Genomic DNA, 17,290 nt, shown 5'->3' with positions numbered 1-17,290 from the left:
ATATATATGAGGTGGTGGCCAAGGCTCAGAGTGGGCAGGGCCAGCGGAGGCAGCTCACAGCAGAGAATAGTGTCAGGAAAGAACCAATGGCATGAGCCACTGAGCCACCTACCCTGGGAGGGCACAAGGATACCTTATCCGGTCACACCTGGGACAGGCAGGGTATAAAGCACATGTGGGGAGAAGCAGGTCCCCAGAGGCTGAGCGCCCCACCCCACATCAGAAACCTCCTGGGGCCACTGATGCCGCATTCTATGGTGGGAGAGCACCTGGTGTGATGTGTGGGGGAGAGGCCACAGACACTCCAGGGTCACCTCTCCCGGGAAAAAGAACACTCATAGAGAAGCCTTGAAAAAGAAAATCAAGTCTGCTTTTATTGTCGCACCAATAGACCAGCCACAATTTGGAAGGGACGATAACACGGATAATAACAACCATAATCGAAGCAAATTAAATGAACAGCATCCGACCTGGCCTTCCAGTGACACGATGCCGCGATAAGTTAAGGAAGCCGCTGCTCAGTGCTCGAGCCTCACTTCATGTTCTTGACAAAGTCTTCTCCTTTCTTGATGGAGGCTTTCAGCTCAGGGATGGCCTCTGCAATCATCTTCTCTTCAAAGGAAGAGACTTTGCCGATGCCCAGGTTCTTCTCCAGGCCCTTTTTCTGGAAGGGAGAAGGAAGGTGGTAACATTTGAAAAATCAGCGTGTCACAGAAAACCCAAGCTGCGCCTTCCCTGGCTCTGCCTGGCCATCACACCAGCCGCTGTGGGCAGCCGAGGACCCCAGTGGATCTGAGCCCAGGTCAGGAGCTGCAGCTGCAGGCAGACCATCCCAGGGGGGTCCTGGCCGTCCTCACTGCATACATGGCGTGGACAACTGCTTACATTCCTATCTGCTTTCCTATCTACAGGACGAGTGCTCCCCTCCCTCCCTGCCACCCAAGTGCAGGCGAAGTCAACCGGGCTCAGCACTGGCCCAGAGTGCTCACAGCTAGCAGAACTGACCACACAGTACTTCTGGGTTCTAGTCTCTTCCCCAAGTTCATCAAAGATGGAAGGAATGTTAACATTTACTTGACTCAAATCTATTTAAGTGGGTGATATCTGACATCAAAGACAAAGGTGTCAGCCAGGTGTGATGCCACACACCTGTAATCCCGTGGCTCAGGAGGCCAAGGCAGCAACTTAGTGAGGCCCTGAACAACTTAGCAAGACCCCGTCTCTAAACAAACAGGCAGAGGATGTGGCTCAGAGTTAAGCAACCCTGGGTTTAATCCAGGCGCACACACAGGAGTCTTGTCACTGTGTCACCTCCCAAAAGCTGTCTGTGCAACAGCCTCCAACCCAGCTCCAAGGTGATCTGCTGTCTCTTCTCCTGCCTAGGCCCCCAGATGCAGGTATTCTCCCTGCAGCTCTGCCACACCTGCCACCACCTGAGCCCTGAACCATACTGCACAACACATTCCCACCACAGGGAGCTCCATGGCCAGAGGCCATGTCCTGTGGATCCCTAGAGTCAGAGTGTCTGTCTGTAAGTGGTCCTGTAGGCCATGAGACCTAATTCCTGGGTGTGAAGTGATGTGACCACATGTGTGCCTGATTTCAGTAGCTGCTCACACATGTGGAAAGCTGAGACCCAGGGGTCTCTGCTCACTTAAGACTCAGTGAAGAGCCAGTCAGACCTCACAGGTGCCTCCGAACAGCTACCTGAAGCCAGCACTGTGACTAGATGGGCTCCGTCCCTAGAAGCACATCCCCAGGAGGAAAGCACCGGGGCAGGACCGAAGTCCACAGCCACGCAACAGTTTCCAGGCCTTCCGGGAGTGCAGCCGCAGCTGAGGTCAAAGTAGAGCGAGAGGCGTGGCCAGGGCTGGCTGGCCAGGGAGGTTCTCAGAGCTGTCCTGCTGCCTTGAGCCCAAGGGTCTTGTCTATCACATTTAGCTGCTCAGCACCAGCTGCTCAGCACCAGCTGCTCAGTCCGCACTGCTCAGTCCGCGCGGAGGAGGAGATGCACACTCCTCAGCGTGACACTCTCGGCTCTTAACTGAGGTGTGCTTCCACCCTCACAGCTCGAGCACACACCAGGCAGGGGTGTGCAGCCACTGCACAGGGACATGTGCACTGTGGAGCCAAGGGACAGGGACCTGTTCTCCAGGGCTACATACCCCCAGCAGCAAGGGCGTGGAAAAGTAGGTGCACTCAGTTTCCTGGGACTTCACGAAGGAGCACTCGACCACGCCTTCCTTGCCGTTCATCGCATCCACGAGGGAGAAGACAAAGCGGGCGCCAGCGTAGGCCATGGACAGGGTGGCAGAGCCTAGGGGAGCCAGTCGGGTTGGCCAGCTGGCACTGCAGCCCAGACCCAGGGAGCCTGCTCCATAGGACACCTGCAGCCGCCCCAGCTCACCAGCTGAGAATTCCCCCTTGGAATTCACTGTCTTCTGAATGACAAGAGTCAGTTCTCATCCCCACCGTCACCCCAGCCCACACGGCAAGCCAAGCTCCTCCTCTGCAGAGCCAAGCTTAGGCAAAGGCACATGGAAAACCCCACTCTGGCCTGAGCAGTCTTGCCCTCCAGCCCCATCTCTCAGGGCTCCCCTTCTGTCCCAGGGTTTCCTGAGGACCCTACCTGCTCCAGCTTTAGCCTTCACCACCTCTGTGCCGGCCTCCTGGATCCGTCCTGTGAGTGCTGTCAGCTGGTCTTGGGGGAAGTCCACCTTGGGAGTACACTGCAAGCCCAGCCGCAGGTCAGGAGAGCAGCTCCGGGCTCAGCCCAGGAGCAGACCCCCAGGCCCAACCCCAACCGCTACCCTTCCCCATAGTGGGCTCCCTCCTGTGACCACCTCAAGGGAAACTGGGATTGTTTCTGTATAAAGACCAAAAGAAACTTCATAGGGAGGCTTGGTAAGAGCCCCCCACCCCCTGCTTTTCTCCAGGCATTTGGTTTGCACCCAGGAGCACTTGCCACTGAACTGCAGTCCCAGCCCTTTTTATTTACTTATTTTTCATTTTGAGATTGTCTTTTGGCTAAGTTGCTGGGGATGGCTTTGAACTTACAATCCTCCTGCCTTAGCCTCCTGAGTAACAGATCACAGGCGTGTGACACCACACCTGGCCCACTACTCATTTTAAAAGAACCTTTTACATTTTATACTAATTTTAGAGGAAAGTTGAAAAGTTACCACATAGATGTCCTGTAGTTGGCTTTCCCCAATGTGGGCATTTTCTGTGACCACAGGGCAGCTGTGTGGCTGGGAGACTGTACATCAGAACCTGAGCTACAGACATTCCGATGCCCATTTCCCCACTGCTGTCCCTGTTCTGTTCTAGAGCCAGGTTCGGAATCCCAGCTTGCACTCAGTCTGTTCTGAGTCCCTCAGCTCTTCCTGATTTTTCTTTCTTGATCACTGCATTTGTAAATCAATCAATTTGGATGTGTCAGACATTTCCTCATGATTTTCTTGTAAGATCATGCATTTTGGGCAAAAACACCACAAATATTTGTCTGTCTTAGGCACTATATTCAGGGCCACGAGGTCAATCTGATGGGTCTCCTTCCTGGTGGTGCCAACCGTCTCTCTACGCCTCCTCCCCACCTTAAAGATAGGGTCTGGCTATGTTGCCCAGACTGGCCTTGAATTTGTGGGCTCTGTGCTCCTCCTACCTCAGCCTTCTAAGCAGTAGGGACTTCAGGCACCACTGTGTGGCAGCTTCTGCTCATTTTTAAACAGCACCTTTCCTGCCCTGATCTAGCTCAGGAATCATGATGCTTTCCAGTTTCCACGGTGTGCTGAAGCCCTCTGCCGTCCCTCTGACCCACGAGACCCCACAGGCCAGTTAGGAAGCCCCAGGCATCCTGTGGCTGCTGCTGAATCCTTTCGAAATACAGTGGATGCTTCCATTTTTTCCATCCTGAGGGCCTCAGGACAGCCTTGCAAGAACACTCACACACACCTGCGAGATCAGGGGGATGATGGTCTTCCCAGCATGGCCACCAATGACAGGAACACTGACCCGAGCTGGATCCAAACCCTGCTCATCAAAGTATGAAGCTTGGTTAGTCGGTGACAAGCACTCTGGGTATGAAGCACTCATATCCATCTACATCACCCACACTGGGAAAATCCACAGAACTCAGAACAAAGGAACCGGGGAAGAGATACTGTCTAACCCCAGCCAGGCTTAGCATCCTAGCCGAACCAATGGCCAGACATGATGAACAGATGTGTGTATGTGTGTGTGTGTGTAGGCTCAGAGCTGAGACCACCCACCTAGCTGAGGTCCTCCCAGTGGTCTGACATCCTCTCAGAGGCAGTGGCCCTCTTTCTCAGAGCAAATGTCATTCTCCCTGGAGAAGCCCACACCCAAGTCCCCATAGTCATAGAGAACCAGTCAAATGCTGTTTCCCTCATTTCTATTCTGGGAAACTCAGGGGTGAGAAGTGTGGCAACTCCAACTCATTGGGATGGAAAGAACAAAACTGAGTTGTACGAGATCAAAATATGGTTCAAGGTAGCAGGGCTTGCTGGAGAGGCGGACTCACTTTTAAACCGGAGGTATGATGCCTCCAAGGACCTGTGTCCCAAGTGTTTCTAAAAGCAGACAAAAAAGAACCTGGTGGGAGTGACTGTGGGGAGGTAAGCAGCGACCATAGTAATGCCACCTTCCCCAAGTGCTGAGGCCCAGGAGCCTGGCTCATGTCAGGAGATAGCCTGCCTAGGAAACTGAGGGCCGACCCCAGAAGGTGGCCAAGACCCATGGGGCACACGTGCCGAGCTCTGCATGTCCCTGGGACAGAGACACACCCCGTGTCTGCCCTTTCAATAAGGACAGGTGATGGTGCCAAGCTGTGCGACAAGATGGAAGAGAATTCCAGACCAAAGGATTGGCGTCAAAAAAGTCAGGAGCACAGAGGGCAGATGTGGCACCAGCAGAGTGTGAAATGCAAATGCCAGAAGATGTGAGAAGCCAGTGAAGGAGGGTGGTGCAAAGGGGACTCGAGACAGCCCAGAGGATGAGGGAAGAGCCAGCCCTGACGTTTAATTCACGAGCTTTCTGGATACCGGTTCACTTTGACGAGCTTGTCAATTACAGCTTTTTCTGGCAAGCACCAAGATCCCCTCTCCAACCTGTCTAGTTTCTAAGCTAAGTCAGCTTTGCCTATAGAACCCTCTGTAAGCACACAGGAATTACATGTGGCTATCACATGTGAAATGCGGCTGGTGTGACAGAGGACATACAGATTTATTTACATAGCCACATGTAGCCTAGGTCCTGTGGGAAATGGAGTATTCAGCCATGAGAGCTCATGGTACCACTGGAGCCCTCAAAGAACAAGTATGGCTGCTGCCTGGGCCCTGGGCCTGCCCTCCAGCTGGTCCACTTTCATCCGGGACACTGCCCATTCCTTCCCCATGGTCCTGCCACACTCCAAACACACCTGTGCTTGCTGAACCGATCACTCAAATTGTCTCTTGCCCCTCCACTACTCAAGGCCCAAAGCCCTGGGCCACATCTCACAGATCACTGCAACCCCAACATCTAGAACAGACCCTTATATATGCTATGACATGAATTAAAGTGGGGAGACCATCTGGAAGTTCAGAAGCAGATCTGTCTAGTGCACAAAGGGACTCCAGTTAAGGCCCATGGTCCTGTGTGTGCACTTGCCACCAAGCTTTGTGAAAGTCAATCTGCTCCCTGCTTCAGGAGGCCCCCACTTGCCTGCAAAGCCAGAGCAAAAGGGCTTGCGGCTCAAGGTGGGCACTTCTGGGGCCCAGAGGAGCTTCTGCTAAATACGCAGCTAAAATGATTTGCAAGCAGTTTGTGAAAGGCACTGGCGCCAAACCAAACCTACCTCAAGACAAGCCAGGGTGCAGTCCAACAGCCCAGGAGCAAGCAGCTAGCAGCACCAGAGCCCTCCAAGGTAAGCCACTACGGGCTCCCAAAGGAAAGAGAACTAGAGGCCCCAGATAACCCTGGTTTCTTAGGATTTCAGGAACTTTCTCAAATTCTTCCTAGTTGCTGATTTTATCACCCTTCATCTAAGAACTAGCAGGTTAACCCTGGCAATACTAGTTTCCAGGGGCAAGGAAAAAAGGGAAGACGGGGAGCACAACCCAAGTGTGGCCACCAAGAAACCCAGGAAAAGTCTGAAGCTGATGCACCTGGTTAGAGGTCAAAGGCAGAGGGAACCAAGCCAGACAGCAGCTGGCTACTCTGAACCTGCAGGACCTGCTGCATGAATTCCCCAAGAAAATGTGGGTACTGCTTTCCACTAAGGGTAAAAGCTATAAACACTAAACTCTCAGGTCAAAGCGCTTGTTGCTTCCTGTGCTGGTAAACAAGCAAGGTGGCTGGGGAAGTTCAGCAAAGCAACCCAAGGACAGTGGTACAGTCCTTACCTTCAGCTCTGCAACAAAAGTGTTGGCTCTGACAATGTCCAGGGTTGTCACACCAAAGATCTTATTGGGGTCGTACACTCCATGTTTCTTGAAAACTTCTGCTGTGATTGGGATGGTGGAGTTAACCTGTGAATGACAGACACAGTTGGCCCCAGACTCGGAGCACAGGGCCAAGAAGACCATCGACAAGGCCGCAGACACCAGGTTCAATTGCCCTAGTAATTGTTTACAGGCAAGCCACTCACAGGACAGGACAGTCACACTACTGAAAACAGAAACCCCTCTACTGCAGGGTGTGGCCATCAGTCATCAGATATGTGATGCTGCTATATGGGACACCTTCTGCTGACTGGAGCTTACTCAAAGCAGATGAACTAGGTCACATCCCAGTTCTGTCCTTCTGTGTTGTGACCTTGGGCAAGTCACCCAAACTCCTTAGGACCTGATCCCTTTATCTGTAAAATGGGGACCCCTAGGGAGGCTGCTGTGAAGACTAACGAATTCCTGGGGGGGGGCAGGCTTAAACCTTGCCCCCACACGGAGACACAGAATAGGACAGCAGCGAGGCCTACACCAGGCACCTGCCAGCCTTACATGAGTCTGTTCATTCTCCCTAACATAAGAACAAACTTCTGCTGCAACTGGGCCTTGGGCACAGTACCAGCACCGCCCTGCTTGCACTCACCGGATTGGAAATGATGCAGATCATGGCTTCGGGGCAATGCTGGGCACAGGCAGCAGCCAGGGTAGCCACAATTGTTGCATTGGTGTTGAACAGGTCATCCCGTGTCATGCCTGAAATGGCCCAGTACAAGACATTCATAAGAACACGGTGAATTTCCAAATAGGTGCCAAATGCTAGGTGTCAGCCGTTATAGGAAACTCAATAAGAACAGGACGGTGCTCCCATTTCAAGTATATCTATCCTGTAGGGCGAGCAATCTGGTGCAGCAAATGCCACAGTGAGGGTAGGGGTGGGGAGGGTGATGGCTGAGAAGGATCATCAGGGATTAGTCAGAACCCCAAGGTGGAGCTGGGTGGAAGAAGGCCATTTCAGGCACGAGCTGAATGGTGCCTCATTGAGGCAGGGGACAAACAGCAGATAATGGCTGACTTTATACACCAGGCCCACATGTGACATTTATCTCCCAGGCAATGGGGAGCCTATGGGTGTTCTGTTTTTCTTTTTCTTAATATTTTTTAGTTATAGGTGAACACAATATCTTTAGTTTATTTATTTTTATGTGGTGCTGAGGATCAAACCTAGTGCCTCAGCTGGCACTCTGCCACTGAGCCCCAGCCCCCCTATGGGTGTTTTCTTAGTGAAGAGATTGAATTTGTGTGTGTGTGTGTGTTTGTGTGTATGTGTGGTACTAGGGGTTGAACCCAGGGTACTTAACCACTGATCTACATCCTCAGCCTGTTTTAATTTTGAGACAGGGTCTTGTTAATTTGCTGAGGCTGGTTGAACCCAGGGCCTTGAGCATGCAAGGCAAGCACTCCACCACCAACTGAGCTATATCCCCAGCCCTTGAGGCTGGTTTTGAACTTGCAATCTTCCTGCCTCAGCCTCCCAAGTTGCTGGGATTATGAGTGTGCACACAACAATGCCTAGAAGATTCAATTAGTTTTTAAGGTAACACCCCCTTCTTAGAGACATATAGGGAGATGCTGGGCAAAGTTTCTGAACACAGACCTGGTTTTCTGGGGACTCCGGCTGGAATCACCACCACGTCGCAGCCTTTCAGACAGTCTGGCAGCTGGTCAGGTCCGAGGTAGCCTAGAAGAAACATCCCATGAGCAAGCCCACCTTTTTAACCCAGAAAGGGTTCCTGCAACCTTTCCTTGCCCAGGGCCCCACTGGTCCTTCAGGTCCCCACAAAAACAAACCCAGCCATCTGCTTGTCCTTGTCTGACTCACTAGCCCCTGCATGCCATGGTCAACTGCATTAGCTGCCTGACACTCCTCAGAGCAAAAGGTACCTGGTGAGAAGGCACTCCAGAGGCCAGGAGTGAGAAATGCCCTGGACTCCCAATAAGGACTCCCAATACCACTATCTACTTAGTCTACTCCTATCATCTGGGGACAACAGTTATGCTATTTAAGATTTCAGGGAAATTTGCTACAATGTCTAAAATCTGCTTTGATTTTGACTTTTTCCTATTGTAGGAGATCTCAAAAACTCAAATATATAGCTCAAAAGAAAATGGGCAAAGAAATTCAGGGGAACCATAGAAGGCTCATAAATACAAGCTGAGAGCTTCCTGAACCGAAGTACTACCAAATATGGTCTTCTTACCCACTGTCAACAGGCAATGGCATTTAGTACAACCTTCAGCAATTTGGTACTTTATGGCAAGAACTTTGAAATATTCACACCTACTGACTCACTCTACTTTTAGTATTCCAAGAAACAAGATGTAAAGATAAAGATATTTATTGCAACTTGAAGCCCAACAGCCAATAGTATTGGTAAGTAAATAAATGAGAAATTATGGGACAACTTTAAAAATGATTTTACCAAAAATTTGGTGACATGAAAAAATGGTGATGTACTGATGTACCTATGGAAGGGCTCAGCAGGAGGTGGAGGGAAGGCAGCCTGCACCTCAGGGAGTAGCACCTTCTCCTGCCCCCAGCAGCTTTCTGACACTTCCCCTTCCTTGTTCTCACACTACTTTTCAGGTTAGAAAGAGTAAAGAGTGGGAAGACTGCAAAACCTTGTTTTTCTAAGACAGAGCTATTTAAATATTTATTGACCCAACTCCTAAAGGGTATAATTGTTTGTAAAATTTTAATTCCCAATCAACACAGAACTTGCAAGTCTTTGAACATCTAGGTACATCTAAGATCTTATTGTTCTAGAATCAAGACCCCGGCCTATAGGGAGAAGATGGCAGGCTCTAAGGTGGGCGTGCCCAGTACCTTTCACTTTTGCTCTGGTCTCGATGTGGCTCAGATCTGCAGCCACCCCAGGTGTGTGAGCAATGTCATAGAGGGTCAGTCGACTCACAAGGGGGCTGTTCTTCAGGAGTAGTGAGAGGGGCTGCCCAATTCCTCCAGAGGCCCCAAGGACGGCTACTTTAGCATTGTTCTAAAAAGAGGTAGAGAAATAACTCTTAGGCCAGATTCAGCATTAAAAGGATCCACAACACTAGTCCTCTTTTATTGGTATCAAAGCAAGATATAGTTGTTGTATTTCCATCAACTTCATTCTGATAAAATTCTGGACCTTATTCCAAAGGTCAAGTTTCAATGGGGAGAACTTCTGCATAGAGATGCTGTGATATCCAGGTCACACCCCACACACCCCTTCAGAAGATAAAGAAACAGCTTCAGCCAGTCAGGCAGCAGAATTACCTTCCATCTGCAGTTTTAAAAAGTATAAACACACACAGGGTCCTACTGCATAGGGCTATAGGGCTGCAGGGCTGAAGACCCTTGCTGGTTGAGGGTACAAGTTAATCAGATGCATTAGGAGCAACAGGAAAAGGTCTAAAAGAGGGGCTGGGGATATAGCTCAGTTGGTAGAGTGCTTGCCTCACATGCACAAGGCCCTGGGTTCAATTCAATTCCCAGCACCCACCCCCCCACACACACACACAAAAAAAAAAAGTCTAAAAGAGAAGTAGTTTTAGGGACTCAAAATACAATGCAAATGTTATGTAAATAGTTGTGTAGAATGCACTCATAGGGAATGACAAGAAAAAGTTTAAACAAATTCAGTACATGTATAAACTTCAGTTCCTTTTAGAGCATTTTTGATCGAGACTGACCTTATCGGTGGATGTGGAGCTCGTGGACACAGGGGGCAACTATATTCTACAGTGGTGGATGATGCTAAAATAAAAGCTTCAGTTACTATCAAAAACTGAAACTAAAATCAAGCCAAAACAACTTTCACAATGTATTTCTGCTGGGCTGGGGATGTGGCTCAAGCGGTAGCGCGCTCGCCTGGCATGCGTGCGACCCGGGTTCGATCCTCAGCACCACATACCAACAAAGATGTTGTGTCCGCCGAGAACTAAAAAATAAATATTGAAAATTCCCCCCCCCCCTCTCTCTCTCTCCTCTCTCACTCTCTTTAAAAAAAAAAAATTAAAAAAAAATGTATTTCTGCTTAGGAATTAAGCTCTAAAAGCATATACAGCAATCAAGAGTTGAGTTTAAACAGGTTGAGGTTTTGTTTGTTTGTTTTTCTTGTACTTGGGACTGAACCCAGGGGTGCTCCATACACTGAGCTATAGCCCCAGCCCTTTTCATTGTTTTATTTTTTGAGACAGGATCTTCCTAAATTGTGGTTGTCTTGCCTCAGTCTCCAAAGTTGCTGGGATTACAGGTATATGCTAGTTTCTGTTATGGTTCTGAAAATGGACACTTAAAAACAAACTTTGGCCTTTTCCCCCTTCCCCTCCCCTCATGGGGTTGTCTTGTGCTCCCCACTTTGGAACCACTGCCCTGGTTGGCCTTGGAAGATTTAGTTACATCTGGTTTCTGTTTCTAAGTGGTATTCTGAAGGTAGATCCTTGACTTCCCAAAAAAACTAGCCAGACCAACCTAGACCCCAAGGTCTGGCAATCTCATCCACTCTGGATCTCCCGCTGTCACTCCCAAATTCCAACTCTTCAGTTTTGTTTATTTTTTCCTCCTCCCCTGAGATAGGGTCTTACTGTGTTGCCCAGGCTGGCCTTGAATGCCTGGGCTCAAGTGGTCCTCTGGCCTCAGCCTTCCCAGTAGCAGGGACCTCAGGTGAGTGCTGCCATGCCCCATCCCAGCTCTGCAGTTGCCAGGCATTCCAGTAGTCCAAAAAACCAATGTTGATTTATCCTCTCTAGCTCTTCTTGCTCCCAAGTGGCAAATCTGCACTCTGTCAAATTTAAACTTCTAAAATCATCTTCTGTCTCTTCTTTATCCCATGTCAGAGCCAAACAGGACATGAGACTTGGCATCTTGAAATGGCTCCAATCTCCCGCTGTCCATTCCCATTCCATCCTGGACTCCGCACACACACACCACCCTTCCCAATAACTGAAGCCTCCATCATTTCACTCCCTTGCTCAAAAATCTTTAGAAGCTTCCAAGGCCAACCTGGGCAGTGGTTCCAAAGTGGGGAGCACCAAGAGGGGAGGGAAAGGGGGAAAAGGCCAAAGTTTGTTTTTATTTTCATTTAACAAATAGAGAATTAAACGTTACTAAGGATCAGACTGATCTGGTGCCCTTGCCAGTGGTCCTTAAATGGATTAGCTCAGCGTGGGGGTAGAGGGAGGGAGGTCTTTGCTTTCACTATGCTGAGATGTTCCTCTTTGTACAATACGTCACCAACTTAGTATTTACAAAAGCACAGTTCTTAAGTAGTGGGATCTCCACAATGCAATGGAGGAAGACCTTCAGGATCACAGTGGTTACTTACCATTGTTTTTGTAACAATGTCTTCCACACCTGACTTTGCTGGGCATAGTGTCTATCAACAGCACCCTGATTAGCAATGGTCCTGAAAATTGATACAGGGGACCTCGGTCTTTACTTACACGACTCTGCTTTATACTGCAAGTCTGCCATGGTTTGTTTTTGAATTTCTACTATGTGTTTGTATTATAATGTATACATTAGTATGTCTATGTACAAATAGATACATTGACACTGTATGTTTGTTTATTTATTTATTTTTTTACTATTGAGGATATCAGATCCAAAGTCTGGAGACCAAGGTGCTGTGCCTTAGGTTCGAGCCCACCTTTCTGCTTTACTCAACTGCCTTTCTAGCATCTCCACCTATATGTCCAACTGGCATTTTTAACTCAATTTAAAACTGAGCTTCTCAATCTTTCCACACCCAAACCTGCTCTCTTCTAGAAGTCTTGTCCATCTCAGCAAATACCAACTCCAAGGACCCAAACTTAGGTGTCATCTGTGATTCCAGTTTCTCTTGAAGACCCCATCCAACCAACAATCAGCAAATCCCACTCAATCAGTCAAAAAAATATCCCAAACCTAGCAACCTTTTACCATCTCCACAGATGTTACCCAGAGCACAACTCTTAATCTGTCATTCTCCCTTGATCCGCTCTTAAAATGGGAGCAAGAACAAGTCATTGCTATGCTCAAAGATCCTCGGGTTGTGGTCCCATTTTCAAGAGAATGCAACATTTTTTAAGACCTGCTGTTCTCTTCATTGCCCTCCCTGGAATTACACTGGTTCCTCATATTCTCAAACATCTTAGGCACCCCACTCTCATCCCAGGGCTTCAGAATATTCTTTCTTCCTTCCTTCCTGTCACCACAACCCAGGGGTGCTCTCCCACTCTACCACTGAGCCACATCCCCAGCTGTTTTTTTATATTTTGGGACAGGGTTTCACTAAATTGCTCAGGCGCCCTCAAACTTGCAATCCTCCTGCCTCAGCCTCCTGAATAGCTAGAATTACAAGTGTGAACCACCATGCCTGGCCCTGGAATCTCTTTCTATATGTAATCTCTGATTCCTTTGAGGCTTTACTCAAATGTCACATTCTGGGTGACACTTACCCTGGCTGATCTAAAATCACAACCTTATTCCTTGACAATCCCTCCTCTCCCTGCTTTTTTCTTCTGTGCTCATCACCAAGATACTTTATAATGTGGGATATGACAAAAGTAAGTAAAATGTGTAGTAAAGTCCATGAGAACAGGTGTTTTGTTCTCTGCTCTTATTTCTAGTGCCTAGGCTCAATGCCATCAAAATTCAATCCTTTTGGGCTAGGTGTGTAGCTCACTGGTAAAGCGCTTACCTAACATGCACTGGGTTCAATCTCTAGCACCTGCAAAAGAAAAAAAAAAAAAAAAAAACCACCACTCTGCCCCCACTTAGGTTCTTCCTGCTTTACCTTTGCCCAGCTGTCCCTCCCCTACTCCTCAGCATCAATCTTCATTACCTCCACCTGTCATAAGTTAACTCATTGCTGGCTCATCTAGGTGCCACTTCTCACTCATCTTGTTAGGCCTTACAGGATCAGCATACTCAATATGCTTATTTGTGTCTTTATTTTTCTAATGAATTGACTGTATGGGAAACCAAAATACATAGCCTAAATAAGAAATGTAAAATCAACTCCCATTAGTAATCACCTTTTGGTTGTGATACTTAAGAGGAAACACAGGCATCTCCTGGATTCACAAATTTTGGCTGTATTAGATTCATTGGGGGCACTTGGTGAAGATAGAGGTTCACGGTTCTACCCTCCTTAATGAGCTACTTTCAGGTGATTCTGATCTCACCAGAGTATGAGAACCACCCTCCTAGAAGATGGCTAAAAATAGTTTAGGCTCAAGTGGTCCTAGGCCAAGTCAAGCGGCTGTCAAGACACCTGGGGGACAGGCACAGTCTCTCCAAAGCAGGGAGGACCCTTCAAAATGGTTCTTAGGAGCAGAGCAGAATGCTCAGACTGTTTGAGGGAAGGTCCACTGGCAGTCATTAGGAGCGCTGAGTAACCAACCTTGGCCCAGGTCGATATCCTTCTTGCCTCAGCCTGCTTACTATGGAGTCAGTACTACACGTTGTTTCTCTCCCTCACACTCAAGTCACACAGATCGTGCAAAGAGGAGGACATTACTTGTCAAAGCCATGGGAAGTTGCATAAAAACGTAAGTTACTTCCGGACCTTCTCAAAGCACACAGGCCAAGAGCGCACCCTCTGAGGACCTGGGGGGCAAGCTGGGGGAGCTCTGCGAAGCACACCCTCCTGAAGCCGGGTCACCTCGCCCGCTCCAGGACTTTCTCCCTGCACTTCCCGCTCGGCGTCAGCGCTGGCTCACTGCGCCACGGCTTCCAGCTGGTGCCGGGCGGCCCTGCTGGGGCCCGAGGTGGCCTGCAGGGTCGGAGACACGCACAAGCCCGTGACGCGCGAGGCCGGGCCGGGGTCACGGCCTGCAGGCCGCCTCTCTTCGGGTCTACCTGGGCCGAGGTGCTGAAGCTCCGGCGGAGAGCGGCGCCGGCGGGCCGGGTGAGGGCGGAGAGCATGGCTGGGGCGGGCGGAGCGCAGACCGGCAGGCACTGGAGCTGGCAGCGAGCAGATGACTCCAACGACCTCCACACTGCTCTGAGCCCGCAGCCCGGCTCCGTTCCTCCGGGCCTCGCGAGAGCGTCCGACTTCCGGTCACGCCCACCTCCGGGATCTCGCGATATCGCGACCATTTCCGGGCTGCGGGGAGGAAAGCTGGGGGACGAGCCTGGCTACTCTGGTGTTTGGCTGTGCCTGGCTGTACCTTGCTGTGCCTCAGGGCCCGCGTGGCCAGTGGGGGAGCCGCGGTTGGAGTGGGAGGGGGAGTCCGCTCCCGAGAGGTGGAAGAGGACAGGCTCACGCTGGGAGCGCCTTAGAGGAGCCGTTTTCCAGGTGGGGCTCCACACAGGCCCCGACAGCCAGCCTGGGCGCGGTGGCGCAGCAGGTCAGGCGGAGTGTGACCCGGACCCGAGTCCCCGACCTCCACCGATCTACCCCTCTTGACCCTGGAGCGAGACGGGAGGGGGCTCTGAGCGAGGCAAAGCCGGGAGGGGAGGGAAGGGGAGACCGAGAGTCCCGAGGCGGAGTGGGCATCAGTTCACCTCCGTGCACCTGCCCTCAGATTGCACAGGTTACCTTTTTTTTTTTGTTACCTTACGAGTAACAAAATTTCACGGACTCTGCTACGAATAGTAGCGAACCTTAGTACTGACCACAGTCCTGTGTTGCAGAGGAAATGGACACAGAGACTAGCACAGTCATCCAACCCGCAGTGTTTTCTTCTTTACAATTAAGCTACCCGAGCTTATGTGGATTTGCTGTTTACCCAAACAGAAAGCAGAACTAGGGTTCCTGCTCACAAGGAATTGTCATTTTAAAATTATAAGGTTCACCCACCCCCCCAACACATACAATCATTTCTATTTTCTGGGCATGCAGAGATGTCTCAGGCATGGTCTTGGCCCTCAAAAAGTTAGTCAAGTGGGGCAGGTACGTGTGCCACAGATTGCTGCCTTAATAGAGAAATGTAAAGTGGGCTAATGACTGAGTCTGCTTGGGGACAATGGTTGGGAATCAGAACATAGTAATACGAAGGAGTTCATGAGGGCTTCCTTACTCATTCCTTTCTCCGGTTATTTGGTGAACTATTTAGATGTGTGGACTTGGTGTTGGACATTCACCTAAGAACAAGATCCATAAGTTTTTCTGTCTTCAAGGGGTTCAAGAGTGGAAGAGATAGGTCAATCACAAGCAGCAATTTGGGCAATAGTAGGAGAATTTATGCAGTGCTGTGGGAACACTGAAGGTGCAGCTAACCCAGAATTGGGGTGGGGCTGTATAAGAGGACCTTCCAGAAGATAAGCCGACTAACATGAGACATGCCAGAAAAGGAGGCAGTACTCTATTGGAATGTTCAACCCCAGAGGAGGGAGAGTTCCCTTGACTGGGAATCAGTCTCAAAGAAGTGCTGGAGCTGGGCTTTTAACTATGGGAAGTGGATAGACAAGGAGGAGGAGGGAAAAAAGAGCCCAGTGGGAAAACTTAAAGAAGGAAAGCATGATCCTGTGTTCAGGGGGACAGACAGTTTCTGTTGGAGTGGAGACTTGAGAGCAGGCAGTATCTTTGATCTTATCACTGTGTTCTCTGGTAATTATTTACTCTCTATCTTGCCACTAGAAATGAGATCACTTTGGGGTTGGGAACTGTGTCTTTCATCTGTCTATTGAGCCAGGAGTGGTGGCATAGGCCTGTAATCCCACCTTCTTGAGCCTGGGGAAGAAGGATCATGAATTTGAGGCCAGCTTTGGCAACTCAGATCCTGTCTCAAAAAATAAAGAGGGCTGGGGATGTGGCTCAGGGGTTGAGCACTACTGGGTTAAATTCCCAGAACTACAAAAACAACAGAATCCCCCAAATCATTTGTCATTATTGTCCCAACACATGACTGGTCTGAGCGCAAGCCTCAGTTAACTTTGGGAGAAATGAATGGTTTTAGATGAATCATGTCTATCAAAAGCTTTTTTTTTTTTCCTTCCACCAGAACTGTGGGAGAGATTAGATTGCCCTCACATGCTAAGAATTCCAATGGAAAAAAAAGTGGAGGGGGGCTGGGGTTGTGGCTCAGCAGTAGAGCACTCACCTAACATGTACTTGGACATGGTTTCAATCCTCAGCACCATATAAAAATAAAGATATTGTGTCCAACTACAACTAAAAAAAATATATATTTTTTAAAAAGTGGAGGGCAGGAAGATTCTTTAGGATACTATCCTATGAGATGGTAAAGATATGAGTGATGGCAGTGGCCATAGAAATGGAGAGATGGGGCCATTGGGAGAGGTCTCGGGGCAGAGTGGATAAGAGTTTGTTCATCAGGTCAGGAATGAAAGGAATGTGGAGAATTGGGCTGAGAAGTATGTATGTTAGAGGGAAGTTGGGGGTTGGTGGAAGGAGCACTGGCTGGAAAAAGAATTTCATTGTAGATGGGCTGAAATCGGAGTGATGGTGAGTTGTCCATATAGAATTATCCATGGGTGGCATACACCTGTAGTCCTAGCACTTGGGAGGCTGAGGTAGGATCAGTTGAGCCACTGAGTCTGAGACTAGCCTGGTCATCTTAAAAAAAAAAATGAACAAATGGACTCCAAGAGGAAATATGGAGTTGAAACTCAAGAAACCAGGGTGAAGCCATCCCCTGTAGAGTTGAGGCCAAGAAGAAATGGAGCTCAGGTTCTCAGGCTCACTGCCACATCTGGGCTCAGTCTTCTCCACATTTTGTCATGTCAGCATCTCCACGAAGGAGGAACTTTCTACCTCGGAAATCCTCTACCTGGGCCATCTGAGACCACTGTTGAGAAACCCTCCAGTTCAGCTCCGGTCTGCCTCACTCTAAACCCCAAGATTATTATT

The 17,290-nt window shown here is 49.4% G+C and overlaps 2 protein-coding genes across 8 annotated transcripts in view; one reads left to right on the top strand and one right to left on the bottom strand.

Moving 5' to 3' along the window:
* Positions 1–348: 348 nt before the first annotated feature.
* Positions 349–14,469, bottom strand: MDH2 (malate dehydrogenase 2). Its single transcript, XM_081297323.1, has 9 exons — positions 14,335–14,469; positions 9,331–9,499; positions 8,101–8,184; positions 7,090–7,199; positions 6,405–6,530; positions 3,955–4,032; positions 2,630–2,729; positions 2,166–2,317; positions 349–664 (listed from the first exon to the last, which is right to left on the bottom strand). The coding sequence occupies exons 1-9, from the start codon at positions 14,398–14,400 to the stop codon at positions 533–535; spliced, it is 1,017 nt and encodes a 338-aa protein (XP_081153449.1). The 5' UTR covers positions 14,401–14,469; the 3' UTR covers positions 349–532.
* Positions 13,217–17,290, top strand: part of STYXL1 (serine/threonine/tyrosine interacting like 1) — a gene marked incomplete at its 5' end in the record, with an annotated part of 52,520 nt that continues 48,446 nt past the window's right edge. For 2 of the 7 annotated variants that reach the window (XM_081297330.1, XM_081297325.1), the window contains one exon: positions 13,217–14,024. Coding sequence is in view for 2 of the 7 variants with exons in the window: in XM_081297325.1 (XP_081153451.1) it covers positions 14,005–14,024 (20 nt within the window). Of the gene's footprint in view, positions 14,025–14,398; positions 14,826–17,290 lie in introns of those variants that run through there. The other 5 variants (XM_081297324.1, XM_081297329.1, XM_081297326.1 and 2 more) reach the window with 5 other exon arrangements.

This window comes from Spermophilus citellus (genome assembly GCF_964194105.1).
Source record: "Spermophilus citellus genome assembly, chromosome: 6".
Lineage (NCBI taxonomy): Eukaryota > Metazoa > Chordata > Mammalia > Rodentia > Sciuridae > Spermophilus > Spermophilus citellus.
The sequence above is the reverse complement of the archived record's forward strand: the minus strand, read 5'-3'. Positions and strand labels throughout refer to the sequence as shown.

Coding starts and splice junctions, on each gene's coding strand:
- MDH2 (XM_081297323.1), bottom strand. CDS start 14,400: ATGCTCTCCGCCCTCACCCGGCCCGCCGGCGCCGCTCTCCGCCGGAGC. Junction 9,500..14,334: donor GCTTCAGCACCTCGGCCCAG/GTAGACCCGAAG, acceptor ACCTCTTTTTAG/AACAATGCTAAAGTAGCCGT. Junction 4,033..6,404: donor CTTTTGTTGCAGAGCTGAAG/GTAAGGACTGTA, acceptor TTTGATGAGCAG/GGTTTGGATCCAGCTCGGGT.